The following is a 21,636-nucleotide window of genomic DNA, read 5'->3' on the forward strand; positions in this document are numbered from 1 at the left end:
GGTGAATCTTTTGGAAAATACACCGCTTGTGATCATATTTGTTTAGCTATATTTGCTTTAAAATATCAGGTGTATTATTTAAAGATATACTATATTTATCATAATAGAATTTCCTTGAGTGGTGAGACAAGTGTTCCATTTTTCCAAAGTTCTGCCCCACCCCTCAAATATAATGCTTTCAGCAAGACATTTTATTATCCACGTTCAGATAATTTTTACTCTCTGGTCTTAAATTAAAAATTCCTACAAGGTTTTTACCCAGTTAATGAACATTTTGTATATGCTAACAAGTTTTTCCTCCACCAACTCAGTCAAATAATGCTTCCTAAGGGTCATTGAGGGAAAATGGGTAACTTAATGCCATTTCCTCATTATTTGAAGATCTTTGATTAGGTTTAAAATTTCATTGTAAACTCATGGTTTTAAATGTATTTGAAGTGTTTCAATCTATAGCAGTTATTCTCCTTTTTGAAATTCAAATTGTCCCACCTTTGAGTGATGTGTTCTAGTTGGTCCTTTAGTCTTTTGACCTGACTCTGTAGTCTTTGATAGCTTCCTTGCTATTTCCCAAGACAGTGCTTCAGACTCATCTTGAACATTTTGTTGCTTAAGTCCTGGAATCAGCCATTATTCCAAGAATCCTTAATTTCTACTAGTGTGAAATTAATGGCTTGTTGTGTTTTAACTTGATCTTCCCTAAATTAAATCTATATCTCCTTCTTCTTTATTGACAATACTAGTTGTCATGTGCACAGAGGAAAGTCTATAATTATGCATACAGTAGTCTCTGAACAACACTACTGATACTACTCTAATGATGTTATTACTGAAAACTGTTAATTTTTTTTGTATATGCTCTCTTCATTTTCATTGCCATTTTTTATATACTTTTAGATGTGTTATGTGCTGAACTGTGTTTCCCCCAAATTTATATGTTGGAGTCTTAACTCCCAGTAGCTCAGAATGTGACTATATTTGGAGATAGGGTCTTTAAAGAGGTAACTAAGCTTGAGTGAGGCTGTTAGGGTGGGCCTTGATCTAATATGAATGGTGTCCTTGTAAGAAGAAAGTAAGATACACACATGCACAGAGGGAAAAACCATATGAAGATACAAGGAGGAGACGTGGTCATCTACAAGAGTAAGAGAGAAGTTTCAGAAGGAACCAACTATGCTAACACTTTGATTTTTAGGCTTCTAACCTCCAGAATTGTGAGAAAATAAATTTCTATTGTTCAAACTACCCAGACTTTGGTACTTTGTTGTGGCAGCCCTAGCTGACTAATACATGGTACGATCTACATTGTGAGTGTACATAGTTATTATATACTATTCTCAATTTTTAAAATTCTTACTTAGTTGTGATCTTGTAAGTACTTACATATTTTAGTTTCATCCCATTCCTTGTATTGATGTATTTTGGGTATCTGAAGCTCATTGTTTAGTGTATTTCTCTAGAAGGGAATCATGGGAGTAATACTTCTTGAGGACTGCGTTTCATTGTTAGTTTGTTAGGGGTTTTTACACTTGATAGGCATTTGCCTGGTTATAAAATCCTTGACCATCCTTTCTTTGAACATATTAAATATGTTACTAATTTTCTTCTGGCTTGAAATATTTTGTTCAAAGTCTGATGGCAGTCTGATATCCTTTCTGTTATCAGGCACTTGTTCTTTTTGCCTATATGTTCGAAGGATTTCTTTTGTATCTAGTAATTTTGGTAGAAACGTCTTGGTCATTTGGAGTTGATTTCTCAGATGAATGGTGTGCACTTTCAGTATGCAGTTTTGCATCTTTTTGTATTTCAAGAAATTTTTCATATACTGTTTAGTGTTCTGTTTTCTTGCTTTGGTTTTCTTTTTCGGTGACTTGAGTATACATGTTTGATTTACTTAGCTTATCTTTATATTTGTCACTGTGTGTGTGTGTGTGTGTGTGTGTGTGTGTGTGTGTGTGTGGATTCAAGTTAGTTTTTGGGTTTCTTTTTGTTTGAAGGACTTCCTTTGTTATTTCTTGTAGGGTGGGTCAGATAACAACAAATTGTCTCAGTTTTTATGTTTTTTGAATGTATTTCATTTTGTTTTCGGATGGCTTTCCTGGATATAAATTCTTGGTTGAAAGATTTTCTTTGAGCACTTTGAATATTGTATTTCACTATGTTCTGGCCTCCATTTATTTATGTATTATTATTATTTTTAAGTGTTTATTTTTGAGAGAGAGTGGATGAGGTACAGAGAGAGAAGGGGACAGAAGATCCTATGTGGGTTCTGTGCTGACAGCAGACAACTCCATGTGGGGTTCAAACTCACGAACTGCGAGATCCTGACCTGAGCCAAAGTTAGACGCTTAACCGACTGAGCTGTCCAGGTGCCCCATGGCCTCCCATTTTTTTAGATGAGAAGTCAACTCTTGAACTTACTGGTGTTCTTTTTAGGTGAAGAGTCATTTTTCTCACGCTGCTTTAAGATTGTCTGCGTGTCTTTGGTTTTCAGTATTTTTACTATGATTTTTCTGTCTGTATATTTCTTTGCTTTCATTTTTCTTTGAGTTCATGGGCTGAATATGTAAATTGGTGTTTTCCAAAAATTTGAGAAGTTCTCAGCCATCAATTTTTTTAATATTTTTCTCTTTTTCTTCTCTACTTCAGCCATCCCATTCTGCATATGTTGGTACATGTTTCCCATATTTCTCTGAGGCTCCATTTTCTTCACTCATTTTTCTCTCTGGTTTTTGGATTACATAATCTTTATTTTTTTCATGTTTGTTAATTCTGTCCTCTGCTTTGTTCAAATCTTTTGTTGACCTCTAGAAAAGTTTTCAGGTCAGTTACACTTTTCAACTCCGGAATTTCCATTTGGATTGTTTTTATAGTATTTCTGTCTTAATTGATGTTATCTATTTAATATGACATTATCATAATACCTGCATTTACTTCTCTAATTATTATTTTCTTTTAGTTCTTTGAACATATTTTTAATGGCTACGTTGGAGCCTTTTCCTGTTAAAGCTAACATCTGTGTGCTCTCATTGGCAGTTTCTATTGCCTGAATATTTTCCATATGTATGGGTTGTATTTTCCTGTCTCATTCCATCTCTCAATGTCTGGTTGGAAAATGTCCATAACCCTCTTTTTTTTATTTAAAAAAATATAACATCTTTATTGAAATGCAATTTCTATTCTGTACAATTCACTCATTTTAAGTTTACAAGTAAATTATTTTAAGCAACTTACAGAGTTGTATTGACATCCCTGCCATCCAAGTTTAGAACATTTCTATCACCTTGCATGCCTATTGGCAGTCACTCCTCATTCTCATCCCCATGCTACTCATACCATTTTATGTAACAATTCTGCTTCTGGAAATCCTTCAAAGAATAATTTACTAAATATTGATATATATATATATATGCACAAGCATGCTTATTATACTTTCATATGTAATTTTGAAGTGTTGGAAGTGATGTAAATAACCCAAATGGAGTAAGTATAAGAAAATTATTAAGTCACTTAAGTTGTATCATAACTAAAAAAAAAAAAAAACTAAAAATGTTGTATTTAGTTAATTATAATGTGAGGTAGTTTTGCTCCTACAAGCCAAAGCAGGGAATTATGATATTTGCATCATGGACTGAAAAAAATTAAGGACATTTTTTTTTTCAAATAAGAATAGGTTGTTTTAGACTTCTTATATGATATTTCCCAAAAAGATTTTATAACTTCTAGAGAATATATTAAACATTGTTTATTTCACTGGAAGCAATATAAACAAAATGAAAGTTAAGGTTTTTTGTTTCCAGACAGAAGAATGCACATACATTTCCAAATTGTTAAAATGCCAACATGCCAAAGCTAATTACTATTTAGTAACCCATTTTTCAGTATTTTATTTCAATCATTATTTTTATTTTTTATTTATTAAAAAAAAATTTTTTTTTCAACGTTTATTTATTTTTTTGGGACAGAGAGAGACAGAGCATGAACGGGGGAGGGGCAGAGAGAGAGGGAGACACAGAATCGGAAACAGGCTCCAGGCTCTGAGCCATCAGCCCAGAGCCTGACGCGGGGCTCGAACTCACGGACCGCGAGATCGTGACCTGGCTGAAGTCGGATGCTTAACTGACTGCGCCACACAGGCGCCCCTCAATCATTATTTTTAGGCAGCAGGTATTCTGAGTTCTTAAGCATGATAGGATTATAAAAAAAGATAAGAGTTAATAAGCTATTTCAGCATTATTTTTAAAGGATAGTAACCAGGAGCCAGAGTGATATCTTTAGTGTTTTTTAGGACTTTTCACTTAAATCACTGAGGATTATAAGAATGAATTATATTAGTAATTATTAGTACAAGAATTTCAGCTCAAAAAAGAATTTACTGGTTATAAGTGCAGTTTGTGGCGAAGAACATTGGTGATTTCATATTCATACTTAATAATTGCTGTTTTTCTCAAAGCAACCAACTCTTTCATACATGTAGCAAGTAAAGGAAAAGGGCACAAAGTCAAATAAAGATATTTAAATAGACAAAAACTGGAAAGTGGTAGGTTTTAGCAATAGTAGATAACAAAAGTTTAATGACCGAATTGAATCGATAAAGAAATGCAGAATCAAAGAAGAAATAGGATAGTATATTTGTAATCTTAAAAGTATGATCTTAATATAAAGGGTATGCATATTCTCAAAAAAAGAATAATAAAATAAAAATTAAAATGCCAAAATATTAAATAAAGAGGAATGGATAATTTTATTCTAAATTCTGAATTTTCCCTGGATAAAGAAAAGTCATTTAAAAAGTAACTTTAGTGGTGCTTGAGTGGCTCAGTCGGTTAAGTGTCTGATTCTTGATTTCTGCTCAGGTCATGATCTCATGGTTGGTGGGATTGAGCCCCACAGTGGTCTCTGTGCTGACAGCCTGGAGCCTGCTTGGGATTCATTCTCTGTCTCTCTGTCTCTCTGCCCCTCCTTCCCCTACCCCTCAAAATAAATAAATAAACATTAAAAAATAGAAGTAGCTTTGAAATGACTAGAGGAAAAACAATTCTATTTGGATGAATTTCCTCATACAACTTTAAAATTCAGAGAACATTTGTTAAGCCATTTCTATACATGGAGCACTATTATAGGCATTATGGAACAAGCAAAGCTCTCAATTACCTTTAAGTAACTTATAACCAAGTAAGGGAGAAAGACCTACAAAAAAGCTAAAAAGTGAAGTTGATTGAATTTATAATCCTGATACAATCTGAAAACAGTAAGTCCAGTGGGATCATGGAAAAGGATTCTGATTGTAGGAACTGAGAAATGGTTCATAGAGAACATAGCTTGAAAACTGATTCAGTCAGGCTCATGAAACTTTTAAGATTTTTTGAAATTCATTAGGAATAAGTGAGTTTTATTTATTTTAGTAGGGAATAATCTGCTTCTCTCGATTACCTCTCATGAATCCATCCAACTGAAAATGCTGGTTTTGTTGTTGTTGTTGTTGTTCCTTTTTGGATCCATTGATACTCTTAAACTGATTTTTTTTTCCCGTGGAGATGAGGAGGAGAATTTGCAAAACAATCTTCTAAAACCTATCCAATTACACAGTTTCTTAATTAATTAAATTTTTATTTGACTATAGGTGGCACAATGTTACATATGTTTTAGATGTACAACATAGTGAGTTGACAAGTTTTTACATTATGCTACATTCAGTGCAAGTGTAACTACCATTCATCACGACACATCACTATTACAATATCATTGACTATGTTATTAATGCTGTGCCTTTTTTTCCTGTGACTTATTTATTCTATAACTGGAAACTTGTATCTTCCAGTCCCTCTAGTTATTTTGCCCATTCCTCCACCCTCCACCCTGTTCCCCTCTAGCAATCATCAGCTTCCATATCTTGGCTATTGTAAATAATGCTGCAATAAACATAGTGGTGCATCTATCATTCTGAATTAGTGTTTTTATTTTCTTTTTTTAAATGTTTATTTTTGAGAGAGAGAAAGAGAGAGAGACAGAGAGAGAGAGAGAGAGAGAGAGAGAATGCGCAGGGGAGGGGCAAAGGATGCCAAGCGGGCTCTGTGTTGACAGCAGAGAGCCTGATGTGCGGCTTGAACTGATGCACTGTGCTATCATGACCTGAACTGAAGTCAGATGCTCAACCATCTGAGCCACCCAGGCATCCCAGTAATTTCACTGTCTTTGGGTAAATACCTAGTAGTGGAATTATTGGATTACAGTATTTCTATTTTTAGTATTTGAGGACCCTCCATACTGTTTTCCACAGTGGCTGAAAATAAACTCAAAATGGTGTAAAGACCTAAACATGAGACCTGAAAACCATAAAAATCCTTAAAGAGAACATAGGCAATAGTTTCTCTCACATTGGCCTTAGCAACATTTTTCTAGATATGTTTCCTAAGGCAAGGGAAACAAAAGTAAAAGTAAACTATTAGGACTATATCAAAATAGAAAGCTTTTGCACGTGAAGGAAACCACCAACAAAATGAAAAGGCAACCTAATGAATGAGTGAAGATATTGACAAATGATATATCTGATAAGAGGTTAATATCCAAAATATATAAAGAATTCACTCAATGCAACTCCCAAAAAACAATCGAATTAAAAAATGGAAAGAGGACCTGAATAGACATTTTCTCAAAGAAGACTATACATATAGCCAACAGACACATGAAAAGATGCTTAACATCACTAATCATCAGGGAAATGCAAATCAAAACCACAATGTGATACCTTTGTACACTTTTAGTCAGAATGGCTAAAATAAAAAAGAAATAAGTGCTGGCTTAATTAATTAATTTCAGAAAACATTCAACCTGATTTTATCCATTTTTGGAGTAACTGGTAGTGAATGTGTCCTACTGCTGTAAATAACTATAAAAATGGGCAAACTATGCAAACTATCTGTTTCTTTGACACTTGTCAATACACATAGCACAGTCCTGACATCCTTGCAGGTAGAAATATATTTAAGATGAGCTGGATATTCATCCTTGGTATCTGGCTGGGGCCAACATTTTTATTGAGGCACTAGGAGGTGGAGGTAAGCTGAGCTGAGGAGGTTGAGATCAGAATTAAGGGCAGCTCAAACAGCTAGAATATGTGGAACAGGGTGCAGAAAAGGACAAAGCTGTTGGGGTAGAGGCAGAAGTCTGTGAGGGTTCCCTGTTCATCTTTGCCCAGGGTCGAGTTGTACATTTATGGGGTGAAGCTCCACGAGCCCTAGCAGAAAGTAGGTGTTAACTAATAGCAGAAAAGGCGTAGTAGAGGTCACACAGTTGACTGAGTCTACGGAGTGTCAGCCCAGTTAGAGCTTTATCTCCACATCCTCAGCTGCTCAGTAACTGTCGTACAAGCGAATGACAGTAGTGGTATAGAAATTTTGGAGTTTTATTCTACTAGATTATAATTACTCACACAGATGTCCAATCAAATCATGTCTGCAAAGTGTATCTTTTATGATTATATAATATTGATTGCTTTTGCAGTTTAACTTTTAAAATTACCAGCCTATCAAGATCTATTCTTCCGTGCAACTGCATGCATGTTGAAAACTTTTTACTCATATTAGAAAAATGAGTTACAGGAAATTGCTTAATATTGGGAAATGATTGATTAATTTCATATAAGTAGTTTCTTGGTATCATTGTGTTAAAAATTTCTCCTGGATAGTGGTTGGTACCAGTGTTTCTCTAATTTAATATTTGAAATACGGTGGTTATTATAGTGCTGATACTTGGCATTTCTGCTAATTTTATATATGCCATTATCATAATTTTTAAAGATTTGATTGGATGAATAATTATCCACTGTGTGAAACAACTGACTGCACTTCATGCAGTGAAATTTTCTGTGCTGATCTACTTGTTGGCATGTTTGTGACTATAATCTTTTCTTTATAATCTTACTTGTTAAGGGTTGGTAATAATGATTTCAGGGCATGCCATTGAGTAAATTTCATCAGTGTACTACGCATTTATTGTATTCAAGGAATTGTTCTAAGCTTTAGAGGATTAAAAATGATCAAACTTATACTCTCTTTATGAGAATAATTATATTCCTAAATGTTTATAATTAAAAGTTGATATGTGTACCAGAAAGGAAATATAATGTAAATGCTGTTAAAGTTTTGTGAAAGGATAAGTAATTTCAGCTACAAAGACTTTAGGAATTCTTCATAGGAAAAAGGTTTTTAGGGTTCTTGAAAAATACATAAATTTCAGACAGTGAGCAGGACATGATGATAGAATGTGAGAAAGAGGGCACGATTAAAGGGAAAGAATCAAGGGAGTATAGGGTGTGTTTATGGATTAATCCATAAACAGACATGGCTTCATGGTAGAATACAGAGTAGGCTGAGTGGTTTATGGTGGGATGTGAGGATGATTATGATTGGTTGAAACCAAATTATTGAAGACTTTGAATATCAAAATAATGAATTTTGTTTTTCCAGTCATTTGGAATTATAAAAAAAACTGTGGTAAGAAAATGGATTGATTCTATATATATATTTTCCTAGAGAAGTTTGGAAATGTAGATATTAGAGTTTGAAGTAATTTTACTTCATATTATTATTAATATGCATTATTCATATTATTTTTAATTTTTATTTTTGAAAACTTTTAAAAATGTTTTATTTATTTTTGAAAGAGAGAAAGAGAGATAGAGTGTGACCAGGGGAGGGCATAGGCACACACAGAATCCGAATCAGGTTCCAGGCTCTGAGCTGTCAGCACAGTACCTGATTGGGGGGGGGGGGGGTCAAACCCATGAACTGTGAGATGATGACCTGAGCTGAAGTTGGACGCTCAACTGACTGAGCCACCCAGGCGCCCCTAGATTATTCATTTTGAAGGGAAACTTCTCCAGTGTATAGGTGGCAACATTCTCTTAAGTTACACAGTAGGAAACATAATTCATGGAATGTTGTGTCATGACCTATTAATATCAGTAATACTAGTCACATAGCGATACTGGAGAGAGCAGTAGGTATTGCCATATATATGTTATTCTTATATAATTCGATGGAAATGGCTATATTCTTAACATTGGTGAAGTTTTCAGATGTTACTAGAAAATAGCAAGTCTCTGCTCTTGTAGCTATTAGATAAACTTAATTTGGTTGAGTTTAGCAGTGTTCTGGAACATTTTCCCATGTTTATGTTAAGTAATTCCAGTTTGGGTGATTAGGTTCTATTCAATGAGGTTTTGCCTCATTAGCAACTATGTTACAGATATCTGGATGTTCACTACCATATGTCATTACATAAAATTTATGGTATATATTTTGTGAGTGACATTTATGGAAAAATATCTTACAGGGGCGCCTGGGTGGCGCAGTCGGTTAAGCATCCGACTTCAGCCAGGTCACGATCTCGTGGTCCGGGAGTTCGAGCCCCGCGTCGGGCTCTGGGCTGATGGCTCAGAGCCTGGAGCCTGTTTCCGATTCTGTGTCTCCCTCTCTCTCTGCCCCTCCCCCGTTCATGCTCTGTCTCATTCTGTCCCAAAAATAAATAAATGTTGAAAAAAAAAATAGAAAAATATCTTACAGAAAAATACTTGTAATAATACTAAGTAGGAAAGGATGCGGTAAAAATAGCAGCTGCCATTTTGTGTTGCTTTTAAAGATCCAGGTATTGTTCAAAGTTCTCTATTTACTATTTTGTCTGTAAGGTGTGTAATAAGAGATGAGAGGTAGATAACTTGGGGATGTATACACACCTAGTGTGTGATAGGGTTGGGATTCAGACTTAATTCGAACTAATTTTGAGCCCAATGTTTTTAGCTATTTATTTATTGCACTGTACAAAACTGAGAAGACAGTATCTTACTTTTTTAATTTCAAAGCTTTTTCCCAAGTTTTATTGAGATATAATTGACATATAACATTCCATTCGTTTAAAGCATACAATATAATGATCTGATACATGTGTATATTGTGAAATGACTGCCATCGTAAGGTTAGCTGACCCATCCATCACCTCACATGGGTATAATTTTTTGTGTGTACTGAGGACTTTTAAATCTGCTCTGTTAGCAACTTCCAAATATACAATACAGTATTGTTAGCTGTGACCAACATTCTTTATATTGTTCTTCAGAATTTATTCATCTTGTAAGTAGAAGTTTATACTCTTTGACCTTCTTCGCCCATTTTATTTATCTCTTCTCTCCACCTGTGGCCATTCTTTGTACCTGTGAATTCTTTCTGTTTGTTTGTTGGCTTGCTTGCTTTAGATTCCACATATAAGTAAGGTTGTATAGTTGCTTTTCTCTGATTCATTTCACTTAGCATAATGTCCTCAAGGTCCATTCATGTCATTGCAAATGGCAAAATTTCATTCGTTTTTACGGCTGAATAACATCCCCTTGTATACGTACATGTACAACATTTTCCTTATGCAGTTACTCATCTTTGGACACTGAAGTTGCTTCCATGTCTTGGCTATCGTAAACAATGCAGTGAACATGGGAGTACAGATATCTTTACGAGTTAGTGTTTTCATTTTTTTTTTGGATGAATATCTAGAAGTAGAACTGCTAGATCATATAGTAATTCTAGTTTTAAGTTTTTGAGAACACATCATACTCTTTTCTATAGTTGCTGCACCAGTTTATTTTCCCACCAGCAGTGCAAAAGGATTTTCTTTACTCCACCTCCTTGGCAACACTTGTTATGTCTTGTTTTTTCAGTAATAGCCATTCCAACAGGTGTGAAGTGACAGCTTATTGTGGTTTTGATTTGCATTTCACTAATTAGTGAAATGTGTCTGTTACCATCCTTATGTCTTTTTTGGAAAAATGTCTATTCAAGTCCTCTGCCCATTTTTAAATTAGACTGTTTTCTTGGTGTTGAGCTGCATGAGTTCTATATATGTATTTTATATTAGCCCCTTATCAGGAAATTGATTTGCAAGTATTTTCTCCTCTTTGGTAGCTTGCCTTTTCATTTTGTTGGTGGTTGCCTTCACTGTGCGGAAGTTTTTAGTTTGATATAGTCCCACTGGTTTATTTTTGCTTTTGTTGCCTTTGTTTGTGTCAAATCTCCCCAAACCCTTAATACAATGTAGCTCCACTAGCTGGAACTTACGTTGCTCTTCCTCCAGTTCCTGTCTACACATTGCTTTTCTTTAAAAAAAAATTTTTTTTTAATATTTATTTCTGAGACAGAGACAGAGCATGAGTGGGGGAGGGGCAGAGACAGAGGGAGACACAGAATCCCAAGCAGGCTCCAGGCTCAGAGCTGTCAGCATAGAGCCCGACGCGGGGGTCAGACTCTCAAACCATGAGATCATGACCTGAGCCAAAGTCGGTGCTTCAACCAACTGAGCCACCCAGGTGTCCCACACATTGGTTTTCTTGGTATAACATCATCAACATAAGGAGGTAGCACTACTCTACCTGGTTAAACTCCAACTTGCTTTTGGGTCATCCAACTCCTTGACTCCCCTCTTCCTTATTTAGTCTGCTTCCCCAATGTCTCGATGTCATAGATACTCTTTCCTCAAATTCCTCAGCTAAATAGCTAATAGTCCTCCTTTACTGAAATAGTTATTTCAATAAACAAACTCATGTCTTATTCCTCCAAAATAATTAAATCTGCTTCAGATCAGTTCTTTGCAATGTAAGTAAAAATTCTAACATATTTGTGAAAAATTTTTTGAAAATGATTATGTTAGAAGCATAAATATTAAACCTTTTGAGCATTTGTAATCTTATTGAAATACATATTAAAATGTTGATATTATAATACCAAGGCAACCAGTGAAGAAGGCAAATTAAAATGGTTTTATGTTGCCAATATTACTACCTTATATAGTTAACTCATAATTGCATTCAGATAATCTTTATTTATTTATTTATTTATTTATTTATTTATTTATTTATTTATTTATAAAATAAAATTTATTGTCAAGTTAGCTAACATACAATGTATACAGTGTGCTCTTGGCTTTGGGAGTAGATACCCATGACATTGCTTACGTACAACACCCAGTGCTCATCCCAACAAGTGCCCTCCTCAGATACCCATCACCCATTTTCCCCTCTTCCCCTCTCCACCCCCCCCCCCCCCCCCGTTGTCAACCCTCAGTTTGTTCTCTGTATGTAAGAGTCTCTTATGGTTTACCTCCCTCTCTGTTTGACACTATTTTCCCCTTTCTCTTCCCCCATGGTCTTCTGTTAAGTTTCTCAGATTCCACATATGAGTGAAAATATGTGATATCTATCTTTCTCTGACTGACTTTTTTCACTTAGCATAATATCCTCCAGTTCCACCCATGTTGTTGCAAATGGCATGATTTCCTGCTTTGTCATTGCCAAATAGTATTCCATTGTATATATAAGCCACATCTTCTTTATCCATTCATCAGCTGATGGACATTTGGGCTCTTTCCATAATTTAGCTGTTGTTGAAAGCACTGCTATAAACATTGGGGTACATATTCCCCTGTGAATCAACACTCCTGTATCCTTTGGATAAATTCCTAGTAGTGCTGTTGCTAGGTCATAGAGTAATTCTATTTTTAAGTTTTTGAGGGACCTCCACACTGTTTCCAGAACAGCTGCACCAGTTTGCATTCCCACCAACAGTGCAAGAGGGTTCCCGTTTCTTCACATCCTTGCCAGCATCTGTTTCCTGAGTTGTTAATTTTAGCCACTCTGACAGGTGTGAGGTGGTATCTCAGTGTTGTTTTGATTTGTATTTCCTTGATGATGAGTGACATTGAGCATCTTTTCATGTGTCTGTTGGCCATCTGAATGTCTTCGTTGGAAAAGTATCTATTCATGTCTTCTGCCCATTTCTTCACTGGATTATTTGTTTTTAGGATGTTTGATAAGTTCTTTATAGATTTTGGATACTAACCTTTATCTGATATGCCATTTGCAAATATCTTTTCCCATTCCATCAGTTGCCTTTTAGTTTTGTTGATTGTTTCCTTTGTAGTACAGAAGGTTTTTATCTTGTTGAAGTCCCGGTAGTTCATTTTTGCTTTTATTTCCATTGCCTTCGGAGAGGTGTCAAGTAAGAAGTTGTTGAGGCTGAAGTCAAAGAGGTTGTTGCCTGCTTTCTCCTCTAGGGTTTTGATGGCTTCCTGTTTCATATTTAGGTCTTTCATCCATTTTGAGTTTTTTTGTGTGTGTATGGTGTAAGAAAGTGGTCCAGGTTCATTGTTCTGCATGTTGCTGTCTAGTTCTCCCAGTACCATTTGCTAAAGAGACTGTCTTTTTTCCATTGGATACTCTTTATTGTTTTGTCAAAGATTAGTTCACTGTTCATGTGTGAGTCCAGTTGTAGGTTCTCTATTCTATTCCATTGGTCTATGTGTCTGTTTTTGTGCCAATACCATACTGTCTTGATGATTACAGCTTTTGTGGTAGAGGGTAAAGTCTAGGATTGTGATGCCTCCTGCTTTGGTTTTCTTTTTCAACATTACTTTGGTTATTCGGGGTCTTTTGTGGTTCCATACAAACTTTAGGATTGTTTGTTCTAGCTTTGAGAAGAATGCTAGAATTGTTTGATTGGGATTTCACTGAAGGTGTACATTGCTTTGGGTAGTATTGACATGTTAACAACATTTTTTCTTCCAATCCATGAGCATGGAATGGTTTTCCATTTCTTTGTGTCTTCTTCAATTTCCTTCATAAGTTTTCTATAGTTTTCAGCATCCAGATCTTTTACATCTTTGGGTAAGTTTATTCCTAGGTATTTTATGGTTCTTGGTGCAATTGTAAATGGGATCAATTTCTTAATTTTTCTTTCCATTGCTTTATTATTGATGTATAGAAAAGCAACCAGTTTCTGTACATTGATTTTGTATTCTGCAACTTTGCTGAATTCATGTATCATTTCTAACTGCCTTTTTGGTGGAATCTTTCGGGCTTTCCATGCAGAGTGTGATGTTTCCATGTAGACTGTGTCAAAGAAGTTTGATTACTTCTTTGCCAATTTGGATGCCTTTGATTTCATTTTGTTGTCTGTTGAAGCTAGGACTTACAATAGTGTGTTAAACAACAGTGGTGAGAGTGGACATCCCTGTCATGTTCCTCATCTCAGAGGGAAAGCTCTTAGTTTTTCCCCATTGAGGATGATGTTGGCTGTGGGCTTTTCATACATGGCTTTTATGATGTTAAGGTATGTTCCTTCTATCCCAACTTTCTTGAGGGTTTTTACTAGGAAAGGATGCTGTATTTTGTCAAATACTTTTTCTGCATCTGTTGACACTATCATATAGTTCTTATCTTTTATTAATGTGATATGTCATATTGATTGATTAGTGAATATTGAACCAGCCCTGCAGCCCAGGAATGAATCCCACTTGATCATAGTGAATATTCTTTTAATGTACTGTTGAATTCGATTTGCTAGTATCTTATTGAGAATTTTTGCGTCCGTGTTCATCAGGGATATGGCCTGTAACTCTCCGTTTAGTGGGGTCTCTGTCTGTTGGGAATCAAGGTAATGCTGGCTTCATAGAATGAGTCCAGAAGCTTTCCTTCCACCTCTATATTTTGGAACAGCTTGAGAAGGATAGGTATTAACTCTGCTTTAAATGTCTGGTAGAATTTCCCTGGGAAGCCATCTGGCCCAGGACTTATTTATTGGGAGATTTTTGATAACTGATTCATTACCTTTGCTGGTTATGGGTCTGTTCAAACTTTCTATTTCTTTCTGTTTGAGTTTGGTAGTGTTTGGGTGTCTAGGAATTTGTCCATTTCTTCCAGGTTGTCCAGTTTGTTGGCATATAATTTTTCATAGTATTCTTTAATAATTGTTTGTATTTCTGTGGTGTTGTGATCTTTCATTCGTGATTTTATCTATTTGGGTTCTCTGTTTTCTTTTTGAGAAGTTTGGCTAGGGGTTTATCAATTTTGTTTATTTTCTCAAAAAACTAGCTCTTAGATTCATCGATATGTTTTACCATTTTTTTGGACTCTATATTGTTTATTTCTGCTCTGATCTTTACTACTTCTCTTTTTCTGCTGGCTTTGGGGTTTCTTTGCTCTTCTGCTTCTAGTTCCTTTAGTTGTATGTTTAGGTTTTGTATTTAGGATTTTTCTTTTTTCTTGAGATACACTTGGATTGCAGTGTATTTTCCTCTTATGACTGCCTTTGCTGCATCCCAAAGGCTTTGGACTCTTGTGTTTTCATTTACATTTGCTTCCATGTATTTTTAAATTTCTTCCTTAATTGCCTGCTTGACCCATTCATTCTTTAGTAGAATGTTCTTTACCTCCATGCATTTGGAGACTTTACAAATTTTTTCTTATGGTTGATTTCAACTTTCGTAGCATTGTGGTCTGAAAATATGCATGGTATGATCTCAGTTCTTTTAGTTTATTGAGGCTGTTTCATGACCCAGTATGTGATCTATCTTGGAGAATGTTCCATGTGCACTCGAGGAGAATGTGTATTCTGCTGCTTTTGGATATGTTCTGAATATATCTGCCAAGTCCATCTGGTTCAGTGTATAATTCAAAGCCATGATTTCTTTATTAATTTTCTGCCTAGATGATCTGTTCATTATTGTTAGTGTATATTAAAGCCCCCTGCAATTACTGTATTCTTATCAATAAGATTGCTTATGTTTGTGATTAACTGATTTATATATTTGGGTGCCTTCATGTTGGGGGCGTAAACATTTATAATTGTTAGCTCTTCTTGATAGATAGACCCCATAATTATGATATAATGCCCTTCTTCATCTCTTGTTACAGTCTTTAGTTTAAAATTTAGTTTGTCTGATATAAGTATGGCTACTCCAGCTTTCTTTTGACTTCTAGTAGTGTGATAGATGGTTCTCTATCCCCTCTCTTCAAGTCTAAAATGAGTCTCTTGTAGACAGCATATAGATGGATCTAATTTGTTTACCTATTCTGATACCCTATGTCTTTTGATTGGGGCATTTAGTCCATTTACATTTAGAGTTATTATTAAAAGATATGGATTTAGTGTCATTGTTACCTGTAGGTTTCATGCTTGTGGTAATGTCTCTGGTCCTTTGTAGTCTTTGCGACGTTCAGGAGTCATGAACTCCTTCAGTTTTTGTTTGTCTTGGAAAGACCTTATCTCTCCTTCTATTCTGAATGACAGCCTTGCTGGATAAAGGATTCTTGGCTGCGTATTTTTTCTATTCAGCACTTTGAATATTTCCTGCCACTGCCTTCTGGCCTGCCAAGTTTCACTAGACAGGTTTGCTACTACCTTTATGTGTCTGCTCTTGTAGATTAAAGCCTATTTGTCCCTACTTGCTTTCGGAATTCTCTATCTTTGTATTTTGCCGGTTTCACTATGATAATGCCATGGCAAAGACCTATTCTTGTTGAATCTGAAGGGAGTTCTCTGTGCCTTCTGGATTTGGATGTCTGCTTCCTTACCCAGATTAGGAAAATTGTTAGCTATAACTTGTTCATGTAAACCTTCTGCCCCTTTCTCTCTCTCTTCTTGTGGAACTCCTATGATATGGATATTATTAAATTTCATTGAATCACTTAGTTCTCTAATTCTCCCCTTATTGTCTAGTATTTTCTTATCTCTCTTTTTCTCGGCTTCGTCATTTTCCGTAATTTTGTCTTCTATTTCACTTATTCTCTTCTCTGCTTCCTCCATCCTTGCTGTCACCACCTCTAGTTTATTTTGCACAACATTTTCTTAACTCATCGTGACTATTTCTTAGTTCCTTGATCTCTGTAGCAGTAGATTCTCTGCTGTCTTCTAAGCTTTTTTTCAAGCCTAGCTATTAATCTTATGACAATTATTCTTTCTTGATCAGATATATTGTTTATATCTGTTTTGAGCAATTCTCTAGCTGTCATTTCTTCCTGGAATTTCTTTTGAGGAGAATTCTTCGTTTTCATCATTTTGGCTAGTTTTCTGTCCCTTATGTGTTTTAATAGCTTATTACATGTCCTGCACCGGCGAGCACTACTATATTAAAAAGGGGTCATACACTGTCCAGGGTCTGGCCCTTCAGGATGTGTTTTGGAGTCTCTCTCTTCAGAGAGAGAGAGAGAGAGGAAAATAAGAAGGAGATATAGAGGAAGTATAAAAAGAATAGATTAAAAATGTTTGGTTAAACAAACCAACAACCAGAATAGAGAAGGGAAGAAAGAAGAGGAAGAAAGGGAAGGAAAAATATTACATATATGTTATATATAAAATAAGAGTTGACCAAGAATCAAATCAGAAAATGCAAAACTGCTAGACCAATATCTGACGGTGCCTTGGAACTGGTGACTCTACTGGTCTGCAGGAGGGGCCATCTGGTTCTGTCATTGTCAATCTTGTTCTGGTAGATACTCAGCTACCAAGCAAAGAGGGGAGTGGTTTGGTATAGGCGGGTCCAGCCTCCACAGTGGGCCTGTTTTCTGTTCTCTGAAGCCCCACCTTTTTGGTGATGGGGAGAAAAATATTGGCACCCCAGTCTCTCCTCCCCAGACCAGATGACCCAAACCACTGTGTTCAGGCTATTCTCACAGTGCGGCACCTGCACGAGTGGCCCGTGTGTCCAGTTTGTCCCGTTCCACAGCTTCCTGTGCCTCCCAGGCACTTGGCTGGGATTCAGACTGGCCCTGAATTTAAAGGATCCTGCTCCAATGCCCCAGTTCCAGTGTAGTGCCATTTTGCCCAGCCAGCAGACAGAGGGCCTCTGGCTGGTGGCTGTCTGCAGGATCTTTTGTCCGTGGAGCTGCTATATACCTTCTTACCACAGCACCCAAGGGAGACGACTGCTCTCTCTGACTGCCGTCTGAGCTAGCTACCCAGCCTGGGGCTGGCTCCTCCTCCCCATCAGGAGAGTGTACAGTGTGTCTGCTCCCAGTCCAGAGAGAGTCCTGCAATTCTGGATTGTGTTAGAAATTGGTTCTTTCTCCTTTTTTCCCGCTACCCAGTCTGTGGGTTTTCTCTTGTTCAAATACAATCCTACACTTCCACACCCTCTCTTTCTCTTCCTTTTGTCTATCCACAGAAGGGGATCCCTCTCCTCTCTGCCTACGCCGTGTGTTTTATCTCTCCCAATTCATAATCATGCACCTATGGCCTACCAATTTGTCACCAAGGGCCCCTTGAGATGTTTCTGTCACTCTGTAGCTGAGATTCCTGAAATTCTAAGTCTCCTGACCTCAGTACTGCTGTGTTTGAGGGATAAGGGAACTTTGGGTCCCCCTACTTCTCCACCATGTTGACTCCTCTCAAAGAAGACTTTAAAAAAAATCTTTTTTAATTGTAATTGTCACCTATTCTTTAGTACAAGAGGGACTGAAATATAATCTTTATTTTAAACCAGAACATATTTTAAGCCCAGCTGTTGCCTCTAGATTGGGAGGTGTGAATCTGTGAGTTATATAAACAGATTACATTTTAAATCTCTGGGGTGGCAGATAAAGTTCTGCATTCCATTTAATGGAGAACAGAAAGCAAGATCTGATCCCAAATACTGCAATTGGGTTAGCTTATTTCTAATATCAAAATATGTAAATGTGCTTACATTTAAAGGACAAAAAGTATCATCCTTCCATAGCTACTTACGTACAAATTTTCATTTATTCATGCTGCTCTTCCCTTTGCATGTGCCTAATTCAATGGTTTGCATCCAGGTCCCAGTAAGGAAGGCTCTCTGGATACGAGTTTAGAAGTGCAAAATGGGCTGAATTTGACCTGACATGTTTGGTCTGCCCAGTGTTTTTAAATATTTGCATTAAATTACAAATTAGGTGATTTTATATTTATGTAAAAGTCCAGAGTTCATGTTCCTTTTGAAAAATATTGAGGAACTGGCAACATGGTACAATAATTGACTTGAGCTGAACATTGAGGAACACTTTTAGACAGGACATGTACTTTTGTAGTCTGAAGAAACCCCCACTTGACCTGCTTCATTTATGCCTGTGTCTGTTCACCTCCTACAAGAATGTGAGTTTGGAACGTTTGGTTTAATCTTACTGTAACAGTAACCAATCGAGCCACATTGGTTAAATGATATCTTTGACACCAAATAAAGGTCTAGAGATAATTAGTGGTAGAGCCTAGATTATAATATAGGTCACTTCACTTTTAATCCATTGATACTGGTACCATCTATTCCAGATCTTAATTTTTCTAACATTCAGTTTTCATAGTTGTTAGGTTGAAAATAATAAAAATACTGATATAATGTAATTGTTGCAAAGGTGAAATATTACTTGGATTGTCATTGTCAGGTTTATATCTTTAGCGAAATTTTAACCATTTCTACCAATACTTTTTTTTTTTTTTTTCAACGTTTATTTATTTTTGGGACAGAGAGAGACAGAGCATGAACGGGGGAGGGGCAGAGAGAGAGGGAGACACAGAATCGGAAACAGGCTCCAGGCTCTGAGCCATCAGCCCAGAGCCTGACGCGGGGCTCGAACTCACGGACCGCGAGATCGTGACCTGGCTGAAGTCGGACGCTTAACCGACTGCGCTACCCAGGCGCCCCCCAATACTTTTTTTTATTACAGCTAGTACATCTTTATTATTTCTGTATTCTGTATATGAAGTGGTGACACTTATATATGCACAGTGGTGCATTTATGGTGACTTTATATATGCACAGTGGTGACTTTATATATGCACAGTGTTTATATATGCAAAGTGGTGACTTTATATATGCAAAGTGGTGACTTTATATATGCACAGTGTTTTTTAAATATTTGCATTAAATTACAAATTTGCAAATAAAGTACAAATTAAAATTCATATATATATGAACTTCTGGGTTTAACATGACTTTCTAATGCTTTTGTAGAGTGGTATTGTTATTCAGTATGTTGCTATACTTAAGACCTAAATATTTCTACACATAAATATTCTTCATAGTCTTAAATGATACTCATTTTTCTATATGAGTAATTGATGTCCCAGGTACTGTATACTCATGTAAATACTTGTGAATGTGTTAACAAGAAACATTAAATTTATGTCATGAAGTATTAAATCAAACTCCCTTTATATTTAATAACATCTGAATGTACATTTTTTTCTAATAAAATTATTTTGTAGATAATCAAAACAACAATAAAAATGAGAATATGAAGATCTGAGTGTGTTTATTAGCATGCTGAGTACAATTTAACTCCTAGAACTGAAGTGAGCTAACAAAATAATATAATACCATTGACTAATACCTGACACATGGAAGGGTCAAAACAAATTGTTTATTATCTTAAATACTTCTGTGCTTTAAGACTTTAGAGTTTTCTTATGTTACATTTAAAAAGAGAATTTAATTTAGTTTTATTTTTTCAGAGTACCTTCAAATTTAAATCTGAGAGTGACATTCATTTGGCAGAACATCATAAACAGGTTCTGTATGATGGGAAACTTGCAAGTAGCATTGCATTTACATATAATGCTAAGGCCACTGATGCGCAGCTATGCCTGGAATCATCACCAAAGGAAAATGCATCAATTTTTGTGCATTCCCCACATGCCCTAATGCTCCAGGTAGGTGCATAGTAGCTTAGTTTCCATATTTTCATTGAGTATTAACAGTATCTATTTTACGTATTAAATATTACCAACCTATAGGTCTACAATTGGTATGTTTTTTTTTTTTCATCTTCTAGTTCTTTGCATGACATTTTTGCTTTCTACCTTATTTTTTTATTTTAATTTTTTGGCAATATACATTACCTTGGACTAGTCAGTCTCCTTAGTAGGGAATCTGTCATTTCTGTTATCTGTTATATATCCTTTGGAAAAAAAATCCTTTGATTAGCTGAACAGATAGCTGTTAGACACAAATATATACATTGCTTTAAGGATGTACTAATATAACTCCCCCACATAAAAATTACTTGAATGTCTTTAAATCTTCTGATAGTATTTCTTATTCTAAATTATTTTTCCATTTATAGCTTCATATTTCAGTATAAAAATCTCAACGTAAGTTTCAGATTTAAAGTGGTTGGCAAAGATATTTCAAGTTTTTATTTTATATGTGTATCAAAAATTATATAACTGAGGGCTTTAAAATGTCAATATTTTTGAAATTCTTTTTACGAAGTTATTTGGAACAAGGAAATAATGATAACTTATGCCTCAGAAATTTAATACACATTTTTGTTTTTGAACATAGGATGTGAAAGCTATAGTAACACATTCAATTCATAGTGCAATTCATTCAATTGGAGGGATTCAAGTGCTTTTTCCACTTTTTGCCCAACTGGACAATCGTCAGCTCAATGACAGTCAAGTGGAAACAACTGTCTGGTAAGTTTTCTTTGAATGTGTAATTTGTACACACTTAGATAATGCCTGACATCCTTGGTGCTGTGTAAATGTGTTGTAAAATTTGGTTTTTATCCCTGACATGCTAATAAAAGCTCCTTTAGGACTAAGGCAGATACAAATTTACACATTATTAAGACTTGACACAATCATAAAGGAATGACTTCCTTGATAATAAATGAAAACATCTTACTAGATGTAGCATAGTGATTATAATACAAGTTGAGGAAAAATGGTAGTCCCAACCTTATCCTTTGGAAATGCTTATGGTTTGGATCATCCGTGAAATCCTGTCGGCTTTAAAAAAATTACTAGGGTAAAGTTTATTCTGAAGAATACTATTTGATAACAGTTGTATAACTTACATGTTAGT

General features: G+C 35.6%; 1 protein-coding gene across 12 annotated transcripts in view; it reads left to right on the forward strand.

The window, feature by feature from the left end:
- NBEA (neurobeachin) overlaps positions 1–21,636 on the forward strand; it is a 684,640-nt gene that overhangs the window by 112,182 nt on the left and 550,822 nt on the right. For 11 of the 12 annotated variants that reach the window (XM_023250717.2, XM_023250724.2, XM_011286341.4 and 8 more), the window contains exons 9-10: positions 20,280–20,477; positions 21,112–21,245. In XM_023250717.2, coding sequence (XP_023106485.1) covers positions 20,280–20,477; positions 21,112–21,245 — 332 coding nt within the window. Of the gene's footprint in view, positions 1–20,279; positions 20,478–21,111; positions 21,246–21,636 lie in introns of those variants that run through there. The other variant, XM_023250742.2, reaches the window with a different exon arrangement.

This window comes from Felis catus, chromosome A1 (assembly GCF_018350175.1).
Source record: "Felis catus isolate Fca126 chromosome A1, F.catus_Fca126_mat1.0, whole genome shotgun sequence".
In the NCBI taxonomy this organism is placed as follows: Eukaryota; Metazoa; Chordata; class Mammalia; order Carnivora; family Felidae; genus Felis; species Felis catus.